General features: G+C 23.7%; 2 protein-coding genes across 5 annotated transcripts in view; one reads left to right on the top strand and one right to left on the bottom strand.

Moving 5' to 3' along the window:
* LOC122499063 overlaps positions 1–22,110 on the top strand; it is a 693,598-nt gene that overhangs the window by 394,205 nt on the left and 277,283 nt on the right. The gene's annotated exons all lie outside the window — the stretch shown is intronic.
* The window catches only part of LOC122499061, a 365,723-nt gene that overhangs the window by 110,592 nt on the left and 233,021 nt on the right, over positions 1–22,110 (bottom strand). For both annotated transcript variants that reach the window (XM_043607128.1, XM_043607129.1), the window contains exon 4: positions 13,249–13,373. In XM_043607128.1, coding sequence (XP_043463063.1) covers positions 13,249–13,373 — 125 coding nt within the window. The remainder of the gene's footprint in view (positions 1–13,248; positions 13,374–22,110) is intronic.

Genomic DNA, 22,110 nt, shown 5'->3' with positions numbered 1-22,110 from the left:
ATTTTAAAAATGCTACAGGGCCTACAACATTAAATTATATGATAAATTAACAAAATTTCATATTATTTCCTAAAATTAAAGATGGCAAATCTAATATGGCGCCCAAAATTAGAAAAATTTATAATTTTTGTTCAAACTCACCATAAAGGGGTTTTTGGGATCGCTGATGACGAATTTGGTGTTAGTTTCTTAAAATTCAAAATGGCGAATCCAAAATGTCGGACTTAGAAATTAAAAATCAATCGAATTTGACTAAAATTTGTTATTTGAGGGTTTTTGGGATCGCTGATGAAGAATTTGGTGTTTATATTTCAAAATTCAAAATGGCGAATTCAAAATGGCGGACTTTAAAATTAATCGGATTTGCCTAAAATTTGTTATTTGGGGGTTTTTGGGATCGCTGTTGACGAATTTGGTGTTTGTGTTTCAAAATTCAAAATGGCGGACCTAAAAAATTAAAAATCAATCCGCTTTGCCTAAAACCTGTTTTTCGGGTGTTTTTGAGATCGCTGATAACGAATTTGATGTCTATGATTAGGAATTTGATGTCAGCTTTTGAGAATTAAATACAAATTGGACAAATTATCGTTATTTATTTATTTAAAAATCTAAGTTCTTTAGGGTTATTTGAGTATCGCTTTATTCATAATAATTTCTATACAAAACATAAAAATCAGCAGCAATCACATAGCTGGCAATTAATATTTCAGCGTTATTGCATTCAAAATATCGAATTTCTAATACTCAATATAGAATCGGCAGTCCCAAAAATATCACAGTAATGAATTTTTAGCAAATCTGATTAATGTTTCATATTACGTTAACTATATTAGATCCATTATATTGAATTCTGAAAAGCTGCCATCAAATTCCTAACCATAGACATCAAATTCGTAATCAGCGATCTCAAAAACTCCCGAAAAACAAATTTTAGGCAAAACCGATTGCTTTTTAAATTTTTAAGTCCGCCATTTTGGATCTACCATTTTGAATTTTGAGAATCTGACATCAAATTCGTAATCAGCGATCTCAAAAACCCCCAAATAACAAATTTTAGGCAAATCTGATTAATTTTTAATTTTTAAGTCCGCCATTTTGGATTCGCCATCTTGAATTTTGAAAAACTAACACCAAATTCGTCATCAGCGATCCCAAAAACCCCCAAATAACAAATTTGAGACAAATCCGATTAATTTTTAATTTCTAAGTCCGCCATTTTTGATTCGCCATTTTGAATTTTGAAAAACTAACACCAAATTCGTCATCAGCGATCCCAATAACCTTTTTATGGTGAGTTTGAACAAAAATTATACATTTTTTAAATTTTGGGCGCCATATTGGATTCGCCATCTTTAATTTTAGGAAATAATATGAAATTTTGTTAATTTATCATATAATTTAATGTTGTAGGCCCTGTAGCATTTTTAAAATTGGGTTTTTCTTCTTTTTTTAATATGAAAAAGAATTGTTCATAGTGTTTTTTGTCATTAAATTATATATAGTTTATTTGGAGATTAATATTTCAAAAAGGGCCCAACGGCATTGAAAAGCTGACATTTTTACCTTTAATTTGAGCTATTATAAAAGATTTTTGGATTAAATTTGAAATGGAGAGAAGGGGTGGCCCACTTGAGAAAGAATGCCTCATATGTATTATACTGTTATTATATAGTATAATATATTTATTATATTTATTATACTATTATTTATTATAATTATTATACTTCTATCTAAAATATAATAATTTATTACTTTATTAATTTTTTAATTCATTTTTTTTTATTAAAAATTAAAAATTTATTTTCCGATAAAAACTTTTACATTTGATTGTATGTAATTTTAGATTAATTAAAGATCAACCTATAATAAATTAAGATAAACAAAAGCGGATATTTGAGTGTATTACTAATGCGAAATCAAAATTGTGTACTTGTCAACAAATATGACAAATAATTATCATTCAACTGCGAATTATAAATTTTCCGATTAATAATGAAATATTTGTGACAATAAAATTAAACTAATTAGAGAAATGTTTGGACAAATTTTACCTTTTGCGGTTTTTGTAATGGTACTGCTAATTAAAGTACAGCAATATTCCCCTTTCTTCTCTTATTTTTATTAATAAAATAAATTTAATCAACTTTCTATAATTTACAATCTGAAAATTTAAAAAAAAATTTGTTTAAAAATTTTCTTTTTACTTTTAAAAATTTTAAGAATTTTTAAAAGTTTTAAATTTTAAAGAAAATTTTAAAGATTCAATTCACTGTAGTACGTTTAAAATAGTTGTCAGTAAAAATGAAAATGGGAACAAGTAGGATAAAAATGAAGTCAGTAAAAATAATTCATGAATATGAAAGGTTAATGGACAGAGAAGATTATTTATTCACGTGAAATAAATTTCTGCTTGTCGAGATAAGTAAATAAAAAAAAAAGAGAGAGAGACAGAGAGAGAGAAGAAAAAAAGAAGAATAATCAAGTGATGAAAATTTTAACAAAAAGAATTTTTTTTCCCCTTTTTCAAATCTACCGAGGCATGAATTAGATGAATGGGATCATCAATCTTGCACACGAGTAGACGAACTTGCAAATATGTAGAACGATTACCTCGTTAGTACAGACACAGCAGATGCACGTGCATAATCCTCGATTCTATGAGAAGAAGGCTGAACGCAAGGGAGTTTCCGGCAATAACTGGAACCAGATTGTTCAATAATCCGATGCGACAGCGAGTTAAGTGGATCAGGATTGTCCGAAAGCTTCGTCGAGTAGATATGGTTATTATGCTTCGTTGAAAATGCTTAGTCAGTCAACACACATACATATACACATTCACGTAAGAAAATTTAACGCGTTAAAACTTACGATATTCACGAAAATTTCGTATATATTTATTATTCAACATCAAAATTTCTCTTGCAGTTGCTTATGGAAATTATTATACTTTTTGCATTACTTATTTCCTTTTAACGAAAATTATTATCGACAAATAACATTTTCAGAAGCACGGAATATTCCTTTCACGTTCCTTGAATATTTCATTAACATTCCTAGATGGAATATTACCGTTCACAATAATGGAAGTTTCCATTGGGAATATTACATCCACATTTTGGAATATTAAAATGTTCTTAATATATAAATATCCTTTGGAATATTCCTTTAGAATAATGTAGGAATATTTGGTTTCTATATTTTAGTAATATTCCATTGAGATATTATTTTTTAAATTTACAATTTTTTTAATTTTTGATGGAATATTCCTACATTATTCCAAAAGAACATTCCAAAGGTCAGATATTTTAATATTCCAAAAATGTGGGTGTAATATTCCAAATGAATATTTATAATATTTCATTGGAATATGAATGGAATATTCCGTTCTATTTCTGATAATATTGATAAAAATCAATGTCTGATTAGAAACGTATTTTACTAATGTTAATAACAGAAATATTGTCTAATTATAATTATTTATTTATAATAAAATAATCAAAGTTATTTCGAAATGTTTTCCCAAATAACACAGAATATTTCAGGAATGTGAATAGAATATTCCATCCATATTTAATAATATCAAAATCTCCGACCTTTAAAATGTTCCTTAAGATAATGCTGGAATATTCAATCAAAATATTTTAAGAATTACATTTAAATTTTATAAAAATATTTTTTTGTACAATTTATTTATGACATACTAATCAATTTTCACATCATTTAAATACATCTATGAATTTATTTAAACTAGAAAAGTACCAAAATTTAAAAAGTAATATTCCTATGGAATATTTCAGTAATATTTCAATTACAATACTTTGATAGAATATTCCTTCAGCATTACAAAGGAATATTCCAATGATCGAACATTTTATTATTTCAAAAATGTTTCAATGAAATATTCCAGGAATATGATTGAAATGTTCTCTTGCTATTGCGGTTAACTATTTATATTTCGAAAATTATTAATTAATTAAAATTTGAAATTTTTGAAAATTTCACTGTAATTTTTGTTGGAATGTTTCTTAAGATAATGCAGGAATATTTATTGAAATTATTGTAAGAATATTCCATGGAAATTTTATAAAAATATTTTTTTCACAATTATTAATGACATATCTATTAATCAATCTTCGCTAATCAATCTAACGACATTTATATATATATATATTTATCAATTTATTTTGATCTAGAAAAGTTGCAAATTTAAAAAAAAAAAATTTTTTTAAATTTAAAAAAAATTTTAAAAAAAATTCCAATGGAATATTTCAAAAATATATTCAATAAATGTTCAATATGTCAGACACTTTAATATTCTGGAAATATGTTTGAAATATTTTCAATAAATGGAATTTGTTCCCCAATAGCATGGAATATTCCCCCCCACATTCTTGAAATATTCCATTAAAACATTGAAAATATTTCTACTATATTCTAATTAAATATTACAACCTTATTCCAAAAGAATATTTCAAAGTTTGGATATTTTAATAACCCTAAAATGTGGATAGAATATTTCAAAGAAATATTTACAATGTTCGAATTAAATATTCCAGGAATATGAATGAAATATTCTGTGCTTGTGGGATTATTGATACTACGAACATTGTTAATTTTATGAAATTTGGAATGTTTCTTAGAAATAATTTAGAAATATTCCACTGAAAATTTTGTAGGAATATTCCTCAAAAGTATCGTATCGACATTCAAAATACTGTAAGAATATTTCATTGGAATTTTCTAAAAATATTTTTTTTTTATTATAAGTAGGATTGATGACTTTACAATTTTTCTCTATTTCATAAAATTATGAATTTATTTTGAACTGAGAAAATTAAAAACTTAAAAGTAACATTCCATTGGAATATTCCTATAATATTATCAAAAAATATTCCTACTATATTCTAATTAAAATTTTTGTTATTGAATATAGCTAAATTATTACAAAAAAAATTGTTCCAATCATTAGATATTTTAATATTCCTGAAATGAGGATAAACTACTCAAAAATGTTCAAATAGAATATCTCAGGAATTTGATTTGAATATTTTATGATATTTCAGTAGTAATAGTAAAAAATATCACGGAATATTCCATTCGCACATTGGGAATATTGCAAAGGAATATTCCATCCACATATAAGGAATATTAAAATTTCTAAACCCTTGGAATGTTCCTTTGGAATAATTTAGGAATATTTCATCAATTTATTGTGTAAATATTTCATTGGAATTTTACAAAAATATTTTTTATTAGTAGATATTTAAATATCTATATATAGATATCTATATATATCTATATCTATATATATCTATATATATCTATATATAGATCTATATAGACTATATTATAAATATAATATTTTATTTAAATATTTTTTAATAGACAAATTAACTTTTAGGTCAATTAAATAAATTTATTAATTTATTTCTAAATTTATTAATTTATTTTGAACTGTAAAAATTGTAAATTTAACAAATAATACTTCTGTGGAATATTATTATATTACAATGAAATATTCCTACGTTCTGCCAAAGAATATTCCAAGGGTTGGACATCCATTCCTAAGATATGGATGAAATATACCAAAGGAATATTCTAAACTTTTCAGTTAAATAATATTCCAGGAATGTGAATGAAATATTTCGTGCTATTGGTGTCTGATCAACGAGACTTTAAAAATAAATTGATTGGAAAATTTTCTGGAATTTGATATCACAAGGGAAAAGAAAAATTTTTAGTCAGACTGTTGGTAATCTCAATAAAGCTGATGTTTTATATTTTGGCAAGAAAATATTACTGAAATTTAAAGAAAAAAGCTGACGTAAACTGACTTTTTTTAAGTGATAATAAAAAGACGGAGAAATAAAATGGTCTGTCTGACTAAAACTATTTTCTACTACTGATGCCAAAACGACTGGTGCTATCATTTATCATTTCTTCGCTTGATATTAAATTGTGAATAAATTAAATTAAAATAATCTTAAACAAGTGACCCAAGAGGATAATGTTAATTTAAATTCTTTTTCCTTCTGTATATTATGTAAAGAATGATAAAAAATTCTTTGTTTTTATGATATTTTCACCTTCTCTCTCTTTCTCTCTGTTTTTCCCTCCCTCTCTCATCTCTTCAAATTTGCTTTTATGTGATACTTTCCGTTTTACTGAATTCCTCTTGTGTTATCACAGCATCTATGTGTTTAGCTCTCTCTTTCTCTCTCTCTCTCTCTCTCTCTCTCTCTCTCTCTCTCTCTCTCTCTCTCTCTCCCCGCTATCTTGTGGCTCACATATGTATTCCCTTCACGAAAACGTAATTACGCTCTTTGCACATAAAGCAGAAGGTTTTCGCGGTCTTTTTGAACTTTACGTTTACTTCTCATGTACAAGCATCTCGTGCCCTCTTGGTTTTGTTTTTTTATTCACCTTCATTTTATTTTGCTATGAAAAAAAATGTTGTAAAATTACAAGTTAAAACGTACATAAGTCTTCGTTTAGGAAGGTTAGAAGGGCAAAAAAATAAAATAAAAATGCGAGACGGAAAAAAACGGAGACAAACAAGGTGGACTCCTTCACTCATTTACCACTTTCTGGAGAGAAATTGTTTTTACTCAACTAAGATCGATGGCGTAAATGTTTGAGAGAAAAAAGTTTTCAAATTACTGTAAATTCAGTAGCAAATAGTAGGTGATTATTTTGTTAGACTTGTGTGATAAATAATTATAAAAAAAGAATTAATAATAGTAATTTTTTAATAACACAAAATTAATAAAATTAATAAACATTAAAAGGTATATTGTAAAATATTGTTTGTGTGATATAAGTGATAAAAATCTTTTTATGTCATACGGAATTTCTCGAATTTATATTTATTGAATTTTGTTATTTTATTTGGAATTATTCTTCTGCGGAATATTCCTTTGACATTTAAGGAATATTATAAAATATTCAAATAAATTATTATTTTATTTTTAACTTAAAAAAGTTGAAACATTCCAAAGGAATATTCCTACATTATTCCAAAAGTCCAACATTTTAATATTTTATGAATATTGATATGAATTAATGAATTTTTATGAATATTATTTTATTATTATTTATAATGTCTCAATAGAATATGTCAGGAATGTGCATATAATATTCTGTACTATTTGGGTTATTGAAAGTATTAATTATTATTCATTGTCTATGAGTAATAAAAAATGAAATTTCAAAAACAAATTTAAAAGTTAACAATTATCAAACGTTTTTATATTATTTATGTTTATTGTAAAAGTCGCCACGTAATTTAGATTTAACAGCATGTGACTGTTAGAAATTCAATGGTAATTTTTTCGACCACTTTACTCTTTAAGTGTTTAATAAATTTAGCTGAAATTTTGTAAAAAAAAAAGTCTAAAATATAATAAAGAATGTCAGTAATGTGCAAAAGTTTTAATAACTGAAAAATAAATTACAATAAAACACTTTGAAATCGGTAAAAAAGTGAAATTGATTAGAAGTGACCGAGACAACTGATAACTTTAAAGTAATTTGTAATAGTCTTTAATTTTTAAAATATTAAAACTTTTGTACGTTAATTCTCTTCTTTTTTGTATTTTAGACTTTCGTACAAAAATTCAGCTGAATTTATAAAATATTTAAAGAGAAAAGTGGTCGAAAAATTGCCATTGAGAACCTCACAATCACATGCTGTTAAGTATCAGTAGTAAAGGGTGATTATAGTCAGACATAGAAGTTCATTTCATTATAGGTAATAAAGAGTAGTTTTAATCATACAAAATTGAAACCAAACATTTGAAGTAATAAATACAAATTTTAACCAGAATTTTTTTTTCGTAATAAGTAGTAAACAAAAGATATAGTCAGACCATTGTTTTTCAATAAAAAAAATTTAGGAGTACGAAGTTCTTAAATAATATCAGTAGTGTATGTCAACAATTATCAGACAAAATAATTTTTTTGCATATTTCTCATTCTGTTAAGTAGTAAAATATAATTATAGTCAGACATTTTGTCAAATTAATTGAAAAATAAAAATTAATTGGCAAATTAATTCCTCAATAACACGGAATATTTCAATAGAACATTTGGAACATTCCTTTGGAATATTCTATCCATCTTTTAGTAATATCAAAGTGCCCAATCTTTCAAAAATATATAGGAATATTCCATTGTAATTGGAATATAGTAGGAATATTTCATTGGAATATTACCAGAATATAATTAGTACTAATAAAAAAAATTGGAATTTTCCTAATTTCAATGGAATATTCCCATAATATTTTGATGGAATATTCCTACATAATTCCAAAGAAACATTGCAAAGATCGGGCATTTAATATTCTTAAAATGTAGATAATATTTCTTTGGAATGTTTCGAATATTACAATGGAATATTTCAGGAATGTGAATGGAATATCACGTACTATTTGCAGATTAAAATTATTCAAATAGAAAGAAAAATGATTATTATTAGTAAGAAATTAGCAGTAGTAAATTACTATTATTATTAGTAACAAATTAAAACCAGTGAAAAATTATTAATTATGAAAAATTATTTATTAACAGTGTAAATTATTAGTAGTCAAAAATTGATGACAGTAAATGATTGCGGATAATTTGTTGATAGTTTCATTGGTGATAGTAAAAAATTATTAATAGTATAAATTTGCTTGTAGTTACCTACAAATTATTAGTATTAAAAAATTATTAGTATAGTAAAAAATAATTTATCGTAAACAATTATTAGTAATAAAAATTTATTAGTCGTGAAAAATTATTAGCAGTAAAAATTGTTAATATATTATAAAAGATTACAAACAATAGGAAATTATTATTAAACAAGAATTAGTAATCAAAAATTATTTGTCAAATACATTTTTGTTGTGAGTTACAGTAGTATAAAATAATTTTAGTCAGACACTGTAATTTTTTTTTATTTTTTTTTCCAAGTGGTACAGGTTGATCTATCAGACATGAAGGAAAAAAAATAAAAATAATATTCAGTAGAAATATAAAAAAAATGATACAAGGAAGAATAATAAAAAAATAGTAATAAGTTTCAGGTAAAAAATTGTGAATAGTCAGCATTTTTTTTTGTCAAGAATTATCGAGACGTGTGTTTGTGGAAAAAAGTATTTTTCGAAGAATATCTCGATTTCATCTTTATATTGACGGTGTCAAATTTAGCAGCAATTTAGCGCCAAATTTTTAAGGGTGTATTCGTTGCCAATATATCGCTCGGTGAAAGACCTTGTGCAATACACAAGAAAAGCAACTGTGTTGTGCTTTTTTAGTTTCGGATCACGTTTCTGAACCCACGTCGTTGTGTATCAGCTACAGTTTCCTCTGTCGAGTGAACAATGTGATTCTTGATCTCTCTCGACCTTATACCAGCGCACATAATACTCTGGTGAAAGAAGCCAAAGTAAAAGGAAAGGCCGGTGGTATATTGTTGAGGATCAAGGACCTAGAGAGAGAGAGAGAGAGAGAGAGAGAAAGAGGCAAAAGGGATCGAAAGAGAGGGTCAGTAGCTTAAAAGCACCTGAAAATATTTTATATACTATATATACTCTGAATGACTATACTGACTGAGTTTAGTACTAGAATCGAGTAAATATGCTTTGTCATACGAGAAGCAACTTCATAAGGAACAATTTCTAATGCCACACGGATTTTAAAGTGACACAAAATGAATTTTCTCTCTCTCTCTCTCTTTCTCTCGTATCCTGGATTTTCCCCCTTCTCTCTTTCTCTCTCGTTTCATGAATAGTTGCGATTCTCTCTCCCAACTATTTTCGCTCTTTAACTTCACTTTTATGCTGGTGATAAACCACAAAATCTCAAGGTGAAGTAAATTTTGCTGAATTCCCACAGGGATTTATGAAAAGAATGATAGCCGAGATTCTGATTTCGATTCATGATTCTTTACGTTATGTTCTCGTTAAAAAAAATTTTTTTTCCTATTTTATTTTTTCAAAGAGTATATCTTCTGGAATGAAAACAATTTTCTTTTAGGTTGCAAAGAAAATTTTTTTCTGAATCTAGTAAAAACGTCATAATTTTTTTTTTTAAAGGGAATAAGTTTAGTTTGTTTGAAGTGAATGAAAATTTCTCTGAATCGGGTAAAAATTCAATTTTTTTTTTAATTACAAAGAAATGGTTTTACTTTCTTTAAATTTGAAGTCAAAGAAAAGTTCTCTGAAATAGATTTAAAAAAAAGGTTTTTTTTCGCATTGTAGGGAATTGAATCAATAGTCAAATCAAAAGTTACTCTGAGTCAATATTTTTTTACTTGTTTTTACGGAAATTCAGGTAAAAAATGTGATAAAATAAAATAAATAAAATAAAAATGAAAAAATGGAATTTATCGAAAAAAAATACTTTGAGTCTCTATATTCGTCCTTGAAGAAAAATATTTTTCTCTAAATCAAAGAAAATTGTTTTAAATCAGTAAATTACATTTTCCACTTTATTAAAATAAGTAATTTTTTTTCATTGAATATTTTTTTTCTAAAACATATTTTATTTTCGTAATGAAATATAATTTTCTTATCTTGAATAACAAGTTTCTTCATTATTTTTCTACTTTTTTGAATTCGAAAAATAATTTTTTTTATATTAAATGTTGTATTATAATGTTATAAATTAATAAATTTACAAGCAGAGTAAATCCTAATCTTAAATAGCTACACATATTAAAATATCATAAAAATGTCATAAAATTGAATTAAAAAAATATAGAGTAGAATGTCGATTTAAAAAGCCAAATTGATAAACCATTTTCAATGAAATTGTCAATCATGTGAGAATTTCCGGTCAAATTATTGACTCTTTCCATTAGTGTATAATAAGTGAATGAACACGATATCACATCAATGACATTTAATCCAATTATTATGCAACAAATGCTTTTGATAATTGGTTTGTTTATCAATAACAAGCATTCGATATAATTTCGTGTTTTATACATATATACATACAATATCAAGTAATTGGGCATCAAATGCCCAATTTGTTGATTGATCATTTAAAAGGATATTTTCCTCTTTTCTCAAATTTCTTTTCCTTAAATTACTTCCTTATTTTTTCATTTTTATTAAATTTAATTTCTTTTTGAAATTCTAAATTTTACTAGTTAAAAAATAGTCTTTTTTGTGAATAAAATTTTTTATATTTTGAGATTGTATTTTTGAATCGAAAATATTTCTAAATTTACAAAATAAGAAAATAAAATTCTAATTTTACAAAAGAATTAAATTAAAAAGAAATAAAAATTAATGAAGCATTGATTAGATTTAAGAATCTTTTCTTTGATTTTAATGTTAGAATAGGAAAACGATTTTATAAAACTAGTTTTCCCAGTGGCACAGAAAATTCCATTGGAATTTCTGGAATATTCAATTGAAACAGAAATATTCCATCCACATTTTGAAAATATTAAAATATTAAAATCCTTTGGAACAATTAACCATAACAATTAAAAATTTATGAAAATAATTAAATTATTGCGAAGAAATTTATAAAAAAAATTGTAAATAATCGAATTCCTGTGGAATTTTAAATATTTTTGACAATAATTAAATGTTTATGTACGATTTTATTAAATTATTTTTTAAATAATTGAATTTTTCTCGGAAAATTTTATTAAAATAGCAGATATTGAAAATAATTGAAATTAGGACAAGAATTTTATTGTCATTTTTGAAAATAATTAAACTTTGGGAGAAATTTTTGTTATTTACAAAGATAATTGGGATTTTAACGAGAATTTTTTTTAATTTTAAACATAATTGAATTTTATGAGTAGAATTTTATTACTTTTGAAAATAATTGAATTTCTGCAATAAATTATTTGCAATTTCTCCAAAATTGAATTATTTTACTGTTTTCAACAAAAATTTGAATTTAATTTAATTGAAAATGAAATTTTTTAAATTTTTAGAAAATAAAGGAAAAAATTTTACTTAAAAAAATGTTCTGTTACATTTATTTACGAATTTATTTAATTGTAAAATTATTCGAAAATATCAATAACTTTTTTTTAAATAAATATTTAATCAATATCATTTTTTCATAGGAATTAAGAATTTCAAATTCAAATATTTTAAAATTCAATAACCGAGTGATAAAATAATTGTTTTATATTATAAGAATATTATTACAGTAACTTTTTCAAAATTATTTTCATCATTTCAAATCAATTATTATATTCTCCAATTTTTAATTATCTTTTATGAAAATAATTGAATTCCTAAAAAAAATTGTATTATTTATAAAAATAATTGAATTATTGCGAAGGAATTTATTATCACTCTTGAAAATAATTGAATTTCTGCAATTATTTGTAATTTTTCCAAAATTGGATTTTTTTTAGTGTTTTCAACAAAAATTTGAATTACAAATTTTTTAATTCTATTTTTTTTTAAATTTCTAATATTATCCCAAAATCTTAGCCGCTCGCTTTAGCCCGCGAATTGTTGCTACTGTAGGAATATTCCATTAAAAATTTAGAATCTAGTCAAAATATTTCATAAGATACCGATAGGAATTTTGCAATGGAATATTAATTTAAAAATGTTCTTTCTTCACTTAAAAGTTAATTGATTTTATTGAAAAGGCGCGAATGTTAATTGGCATATTATTAATAATACTAAGAATAGTAAACAAATATTTTTACAAAATTCCAATTGAATATTCCCAAAATATTTTGTTGGAATATTCCTAAATTATACCAAAGAAAAATTCCAATAGATTCGAAAAATCTAAAAAATTCATTCTGATATTTCTAAAAAGTGCTGGAATATTTTTAACGTTTCGATAAAATATTCCGTGCTATTCCATATTCGAAAAGAAAAATTCTTACAGAAAAGAAGTCCGCAGGGAATTTATAAACTCTCACAGAATATTATTTTTATTTTTTTGCGGGGAATTTATTTTTCCAAGTGAACATTATTTTTATAATAAAGAGCAAAAAAATGAAAATTGTAATCTCTGAATGTTGACACTTGAAATATTATATATTTAACAGTAAATTGAAATGAAAATCCCTAATTTTAAATCCCCTCTCAACGATATTATATATGTAATTTTACAAAGATTTTGATTTTCTCGAGGTGTAGGTGTTCACGTCAAGATAAACCCTCTCCGCCCTCGACTCCACTTTTCTTCCCCGCCTCCCTAATTTCCATTCTACTTTGCTATTTAGATTCAAAACCCTCTTCTCTGTCTATATACTTGAAAACTTACCGCCAAGGAGAAATAAGCCGCAAGCCACAAGGGTCCTGTGATCCGAGCAACAATGACCGATCATTGCCGATATCGTGCCGGCAAATATCAGGACTGCCGCTGCTACTTCAAATGGCGCTGATATTCTGCAATAAAAAAAAAATGCCGGGGCAAAATCGTAATTTGCATTTTAAAAAAGATGGGAGGAAAAAAGAAAATAGTAAAATTCCCTTCTCTCGGTTATAAATTTTCATGTCAGATTTACAACATTTTGACCATCCCACTCGTAAAATAATATATACGATATATCCATATAATATACATACGTACGTATGAATTTTATATGCATATACATACTTAATTATATTCTAAGAATATCTTTACAATTTTATTTTCTACACATCAATTCCAATGTTTTCCACTAACTAAATATTTCACGTTTTCGTGAAATTTAATTATTTTAATTTCTCAATTTTATTCTTTTTACTTTGTCAATATTTTCACCTGAACTCTAAATTTAATTTCTTTAAATTAATAATTTTATACTTTTTATTTACAATGATTTATAATTTATTTTATTGTTATTTATTATTTTATTAAATTTGCATTTAGTTTTCAGTTTCATTATTTTTTCATTCATTCTATTTTACGTTCTCAATATTATTTGTCCTGAACATTGAATTTATGTTCTTTTTATCTTTTATTTTTTTAATTACATTGTTAAAATCGTATTGTCCAATGGAACATTAGGTACAACCTTTAGAATAATCCTTTGAAATAATGGAGAAATATTCAATAAAACCAGTATGGAATTATTCCATTAAAATTTTTTAATAATATTGTATGAATATTTCAATGGGTTTTTATAAAAATATATTGTTGGATTATTCTAGTGAAATTTTGTCAAAATATTTTTTACTGTTATTGCTATAATTAAAAAAATTTTAATAAATTTTGTCGATATTTAAATAAATTAATTTTATTCCACTTACATTTCTGGAATATTTTATTCAAACAAGGAATATTTCTTTGGAATATTAATCAACACGAACATTCCATACATATACTCAGGGAATATTAAAATGCCCTTCTTTTGGAATTTTGCAAGAATATTTTGTTGGAATGTTCATGAATATTTCGATCGAATATTAATAAATACCAGCAATTTTAAAAATAATAGAATTTAAAAATTTGTAATTCAAATTTTGTTAAAAACACTAAAAAAAATCCAATTTTGGAAAAATTACAAATAATTGCAGAAATTTCAATTATTTTCAAGAATGATAAAATTCTTCACATAAAATTCAATTATCTTTCAAACTAAGAAAAAATTATCCTCAAAATCCCAATTATCTTCATAAATAACAAAATTCTTCCCCAAAGTTCAATTATTTTCAAATCAATTTTAAATTTCCAAAAATAGTACTCAAACATTTTATTATTTTCATAAATAATAAAAATTTCTCAAGAATTCAATTTCTTACAAATTTTTTATAAATTCTTTCTCAATAATTCAATTATTTTTATAAATAATAAAAAAACTTTTAAGGAATTCAATTTTTTCATAAAAGATAATTAAAAATTGAAGAAAATAATAATTGATTTGAAATGATGAAAATAATTTTGAAAATGTTACTGTAATAATATTCTTATAATATAAAACAATGATTTTATCACTCGGTGAGTTTTCATTATTATAAAACATGAAGAAATCGATCACTTCGAGTCTTTCGACTCGGAGCAATCGCTATCTTCATGTTTTATAAAAAATATTCTTATAAGTTATTGAATTTAAAAAGATTTGAATTTGAAATTTTTGAAATTCTTAATTCCTATGGAAAAATAATATTGATTAAATATTTATTTAAAAAAAAAAAGTTATTGATGTTTTCGAATAGTTTTACAATTAAAAAAATTCGTAAATAAATGTAGGTAACAGAACATTTTTTGTTATATTTTATGTAATATTAATATTCCAAGGTCGGTTATTTGAATACCTATTCCTAAAATGTGGTTTGGAATATTTCCAATGTTCCAATGAAGTATTCCAGGAATGTGAAAATAATTATTCCGTGCTATTGGAGCACATTAATTTACTTATTAATTGTTAATTGACTAATTACAAAAATATTTGTTTTTAAATTATTTATTAATTATAATATACATTATATTATAAATTATTATTAATTAACTGCTAATTAATTTATCATTTATTATGGAGTAAAATAATTGTATAGAATTTTGTTATGAAATTGATATGTTGAATTTTCTCTTATTAGATTTGGTTTAAAACTGAACACATAGTATTATCTATTATTATAATATAACAATGAATGGACGGGTACATAACTTATTTTACAAAAGAGTTGACGTTGCTGTATTCTATAGAAGGCATTAAACATGAGAAGACGCATGAATAAAATATATATACATGTGAGCAACTTTAGGAACTTGGCAGCTTTACTAACAGAATAGAATTTCTCCTAAAAGACGACTTTTCCTCTTTGACCTCTTCCAGTCACTTACGAATGCAGAGAGAAGTAAATTAAAAGGTATCCTGGAAACTTGGGATTGACAATTTACAGATAATAGAAAAAAAGAAAAAGAAAAGTTGAGAATAATTTTTAAACGCGAGCAAGAAATTTGCAATCTACCATATTTTAATTTCAAACATGGAAAGAGAAAACTTAATCTATTTAAAAAAAAATTCCATTGTAATTTATAAAAATTTTTAAATATAATAACATTTCTCAAATATCAAGGAATATTCCATTTACATTCTTGGAATATTCCAATGACCAAGTGATAGCTCAGAAAAATAATAATAAGGAATATTTCATTGGAATATTATGAATAATCCACATAAATATTTTACATATATTCGGGAAATATAAAAATTGCCCTGCGATTGGAATATTGTTTCGGAATATTCATAAATATTTCAGATCAATGAAAAAAATATTTTTAACCTTTTTATAATATCTATTATTTTCTACTAATGTTATTTAAAACTAATAATGTTATGTTTATACCATATACAAATATTTATAAATATTCCAATGGAATATTACTGTAATATTTTTGTAGCACATTTCTATAATATACCAAAAGAACGTTATTTCAATGGTAAAAAAATTGTAATAAAACTTAAATATTGTTAAAATCTTCCCTTGGAATATTCTCAATATTCCAAAAATATTCCAGGAAATAAAGTAATCCAATGTTTTTACATTATTCCAAAGAAATATTCCAAATATATTTCCAAAATATTTTTGAAATATTCGAAAACATATTCTCAGTGATTTATTGATTTTCAAAGAATGTTACTGGAATATTTTCATAAAACTCCAATGGAATATTTCTAAAATATATTAAATGAACATTCTATATGCCGGGCATTTTAATATTCTGGAAATAAGTTTAAAATATTTTGAATAAAGAAATTCGTTTCTCAATAGCATGGAATATTCCCCTTACATTTCTGGGATACTTTATCAAAAGACCATGGGAATATTCTGACTGATTCTAAATAATGTAGTAAAATTCCATTGGAAAATTAACATTGGAATATTTTAGGAATATACTTATTGGAATATTAATTTTCAAATTTACAATTTTTTTTTAAATTGAAAATAAATGGATTATTTATTTAATTGACTCGAAAATTGATTAATATTATTACTAATTATTTATACAAATAATAAGAAAGAAATATTTTTACTAATGTCCACTGGAATATTTGCACAATATTTCGAAGGAATATTACAAGCTTATTTTAAAAGAATATATTCCAATGATCAGACATTTTAATATTCCAAAAATGTGAGTAGAATATTCGAAAGTAATATTTCCAATGTTCTAATGGAATATTCCAGGAATGTGACTGGAATATTATGTACTATTGGGGTTGATTTCATTTTTAAGATTCCAGTGAATTTTCTGAGAGTGTGAATTAATTATTCCTATAATATTCCAGTAGTATTCTACATTCTTTGAAAGGAACTTTAGTCTTGGAATATTTCTAAAATATAGATGGAATATCACAAAGGAATGTTCTTTAAATGAAGATGGAATATTCCAGGAATGTGAATGGAATATTTCGTTGTATTTTTGTACAAGTGTCGGAAATTTTTAAGCTTATGGAATGTATTTTCAATATTCCATATAAATATTCTAAATTTTCCTACTTTCTATGAATATTTCGTGGATGTAAATGGAATATTCTTTCAATATTCTAATAGAATATTTTTTTATTATGACAAAGGAACCTCCCAAATTTCTCGAAGATTATATAATATTCCTGGAATATGTTTGGAATATTCCAAAAAAAGATTCTCCATTTTGCACGAATAAAATTTTACGTAGAAATGTGAATAAAATATTTCGTTGTATATTTGAAAAGTTGTAAAATTTGATATTAATTACAAATATGCAAGAGGGGAAATTATTAAGATAACCTTTAGATTCAATTATCAATAAATCAGAAATGTATAGTCGTTTTAATGAATCCGGTTATATGTAGATGGGAATGACCGGGCCAATAAATTATCTTCGATAATATCTTGTGGGACAAAAAAAGTATGTACATGTATAGTGGAAATCCTAACTCTGCGAAACGTGAGCATACATGTAGGTTCGTGAGGTCAGGCAAAAGCTTAATTATACTAACTAATCTCCAGTTGCTGCACGAGAGTAAACGAATTTTCGAGACACTGATTTTGTTGCTCGAAACTATTAAATTAGTCAGTTCAGTGGCTCTTTGTATTTTATTTCACATTTTTTTTTTATTTTTTTTTTGTTTTCAACATTAGAAAGATCAAGTTTTTTAAATGTGAAAATTTAGTTTTTATTCTTGAAATAATGAATATTACTTTTTTGTCTTCATGGTAAAAATAGTCACAAAATTTTACTAAAAAAATCCATTCACGTTCCTGGGATATTCTATAATAACATTATTAGGAGTATTCCTTTTGTATATACCAAAAACATATTTAAAGAATTTTTAAAATATGGATTTACGAAGAAACGAAGAAAGAAACACGAAGAAACCAACCACTCCGAGTCTTCGACTCGAAGTAATCGCTTTCTTCGTGTTTTATGATAAATTTAAGATGACAGAGTGATAAAATTATTATTTCATATCATAAAAATATTGTAACTATAAATTCAAATTTTCAAAGATTTTAATTTTGAACACATTTCAAAATCTTCGGAAGGATTTAAAAAAAAAATTTTGAAATAATTCAATTGCTGCACAGAATTTTTTTGCTTTTGAAAATAATTGAATTTTTTCGAAGAATTTAAAAAAAAAATTTTTTTTAAATAATTGATTTTTTCGAGGAAGTGAAATTAAATTTTTAAGAATAATTACATTTTTTGAGCAATTTCTCTAAAATTTTATTAAAAATAATGTAAATCATGCGATAAAGAAAATAATTGAATAGTTGCTAAGAATTTTATTAAAATTTTCAAAAATAATTGAATTACTTGAGAAGAATTTTATTATTTATAAAAATAATTGAATTATTGCGAAAAATTTTATTAAAATGTTTAAAAAAATTGAATTTCTGTGAAAAAAATTGTTAATTTTAAAAATAATTAAATTCTTCATAAGGAATTTATAAACATTGTTTTAAATAATTACATTTTTTTGAAATATATTAAATATTATGAAAATTTTATTTTAAATAATTTAATTCTTGTGTAAAACTTTATTTGTGAAAATAATTGAATTTTTCGATTAATTAATTTAAAATAGTATTAAAAATAATTGAAATTCTTCGATGAGTTTTATTATTTATGAAAATAATTGAATTCTTGCTTAGAATTTTATCAAAAATTCTTTTTTTTTAAATTGATTTTTCTATGAATAATGTTATTATTAGTGAAAGTATTTGAATTATTGTGAAGAATTGTATAAGATTTTTTTTAAATAATTGATTTTTTCGAGGAAGTGAAATTAAATTTTTAAGAATAATTACATTTTTTGAGCAATTCCTCAAAAATTTGTATTAAAAATAATTGAAATCCTGCGATAAACTTTATTTTTTATGAAAATAATTGAATAATTGCTAAGAATTTTATTAAAATTTTCAAAAATAATTGAATTCATTGAGAAGAATTTTATTTTCTATGAAAATAATTGAATTATTGCGAGAAATTTTATTTAAAACGTTTAAAAAGAAATGAATTTCTGTGAAATAAATTTTTAATTTGAAAATAATTGAATTCTTCATAAGAATTTTATAAACATTGTTTTAATAAATAATTAAATTTTTTGAAATATATTAAATATTATGAAAATTTTTATTTTAAATAATTTAATTCTTGTGTAAAACTTTATTTGTGAAAATAATTGAATTTTTCGATTAATTAATTCAAAATAGTATTAAAAATAATTGAAATTCTTCGATGAGTTTTATTATTTATGAAAATAATTGAATTCTTGCTTAGAATTTTATCAAAATTTTTTTTTTTTAAATTGATTTTTCTATGAATAATGTTATTATTAGTGAAAGTATTTGAATTATTGTGAAGAATTGTATAAACATTTCGTTAAATAATTGATTTTTTTGAAATATTTTTAAAAATAATTTAATTTTGGATGAATTTTATCAATTCTTTTTTTAAATACTTTAATTCTTTTGCAAAATTTTATTGAAAATACTATAGATATTGAAAATAATTGAATTTCGAATTTTTTTTTAAATAATTGAATTGTTTTTAAGGATTTGATTATAATTTTTGAGAAAAGTTTTTTGATTTCTAGTATTAGCGAATAATTCAAAGTAGTGAAAATTCTCTTGGAAGAAATTTATCGTTGGTGAAGCTTTTTACTTTCTTGTATTTAGGGCACTTTTAGTAATGAAAATTAGTTTGCAGTAGTAAATGATAATTTTGGTCAGACAGTATTTTTATATAAGTAGTAATATAAAATTTTAATCCGACAGATTCTGTTTCGTTTTTAATCAATTTAAAAAAGACTTGTTAGCCTGATAAGTTATTTAACATCAATTCCAGTTTAAGTAGTCAAAGACATTTTTGGTCAGACACACATAGGCATTTCTTAATTTTGGTGTAAGTAGTAAAGGACAGTTATTAACAGACATTCAAGTTTTTTGTGTTTTTTAACTACTTTTCTTAGTTGCTTGAATTCTAACTCTTAACTAAATGTTAAGTAATTAAATTTAAATTAATTATTAAATTTTTTATTATATTTATTAATTTTAAATTAATTAATTTTTTATTTTATTTATAAATTTTAAAATAATTATAATTAATTATAATTAATTATAATTAATTAATTAAAATTAATTTATCTAAATCTAAATTAATCTTTCCGATTAAAATTTTCTATTCCAACTGATAAAAAAATATTGTCTGACCAAAATTGTCTTTTACTACTGCAAAGAACTAGTTCTAAATTTTAAATCTAAATTCATAAAAGTAATAATTAGTTTTATTGAAATTTAAAATTTTAAGTTAAAGTAATAAAATAAATAATTCAGACATAAAATTTTCTTTTTTGTATTAGTAGTGAACGAAAAGTCCCATTAGACATTATTTATTGTAAATTTAATATCAAAAGAAAAGTGCACTGTGAGTGAGGCTTATTAATTATTAAAGCTTCAATAGAGATAGTGGAAAGCTTATGAGTCAGCTAAGTTGATGCTTGCCTTTTGTGATAGAAAGCAGTTTTGATCAGGCATTAAACATTTTGTGTTCATTATCAGTAGTAAAAGGATTACAAGTTCCACTTGTTGTTAGTTCGTTAGTGTTAGTATTGGGCAGAAACAGTAACACTGTCTGTATAGTAAATTTTACTATTTCTTTCGTAGCTAAATATTTAGAATTCAAGCAACTAAGAAAAGTAGATAAATTTCAAAAACAACTATAAAAACTTATTGCATTAACTACATTCTTAGTTCTTTTAACTACTTTTTTGTGTAGAATAAAATTTTTCATTTATAAATAAATCAGACACATAAATTTTTTCTTTTTAGTTTAAGTATAGTAAAAATCAAATGTAGTCAGACAAATTTTAATAGTAAATTTTAATGGTAAAGAATACTTTTAATAGTTGGGCAAATTTTCTTATTAACTTTAAGTATTTAAGACTTTAAGTATTGTCAGATGTATTCATTATTTCACTTTCAATATCAGTAGTAAAAGACTTACATTAGTCAGACTATTTCGTCGTCTTTTCAGTATAATTGTGAATTATAGTCAAAAAAACGTAATTCTTCGCAATAAATTTAAATAGTGAAAAGCAGTTTTAGTGAGAGAAATTTAAAAATTAAAATTTCAATAGAAAAAGACAGATTTGATTAGACAGATTGAGGATGTTAGCAGCAAAAAAAAAGCACTTTTCTGACAAATTTGTTTTTTTATCAGTAATAAAAAGCAATTCGTATCCAACAGATTGATTAAAATCGATTTTTCCAACTATAGCTTCCATTTTCATGTACCGAAAAGGAACATTATTTAAAAAAATAATCTCTGTTAACCATAAAAATTATCAACTTTTTTCGATCACTAAACGACGTACAGATATAAAAATTTGAAAATTGTCAATTTTTAATCTTCTTTTTTTTTATTCATAAATAAGAATTAATCGGGATAAAACAGCTATGTTTAAAAAAAAGTGTATTTTTTCTATATGTATATTCTTTCCATCTCTAAATTTCCCACGGGAAGCACACGAGATTCAAATGAATAAAAATTTCCCATTTCTTCCTATATATGTATACAAAGTTTAAACTTATGCGTTCTTTTATTCTTATTAAAATTATATAAAATGAGAGATTTTTCTACCTATGTATCTAGTTAGATATTTTATTAAAATGGATATTAATAGTGAAAGGTGTGTTATGCATTATTTTC

Source organism: Leptopilina heterotoma, unplaced genomic scaffold, assembly GCF_015476425.1.
Source record: "Leptopilina heterotoma isolate Lh14 unplaced genomic scaffold, ASM1547642v1 Lhet_164, whole genome shotgun sequence".
NCBI classification, from domain to species: Eukaryota; Metazoa; Arthropoda; class Insecta; order Hymenoptera; family Figitidae; genus Leptopilina; species Leptopilina heterotoma.
The sequence above is the reverse complement of the archived record's forward strand: the minus strand, read 5'-3'. Positions and strand labels throughout refer to the sequence as shown.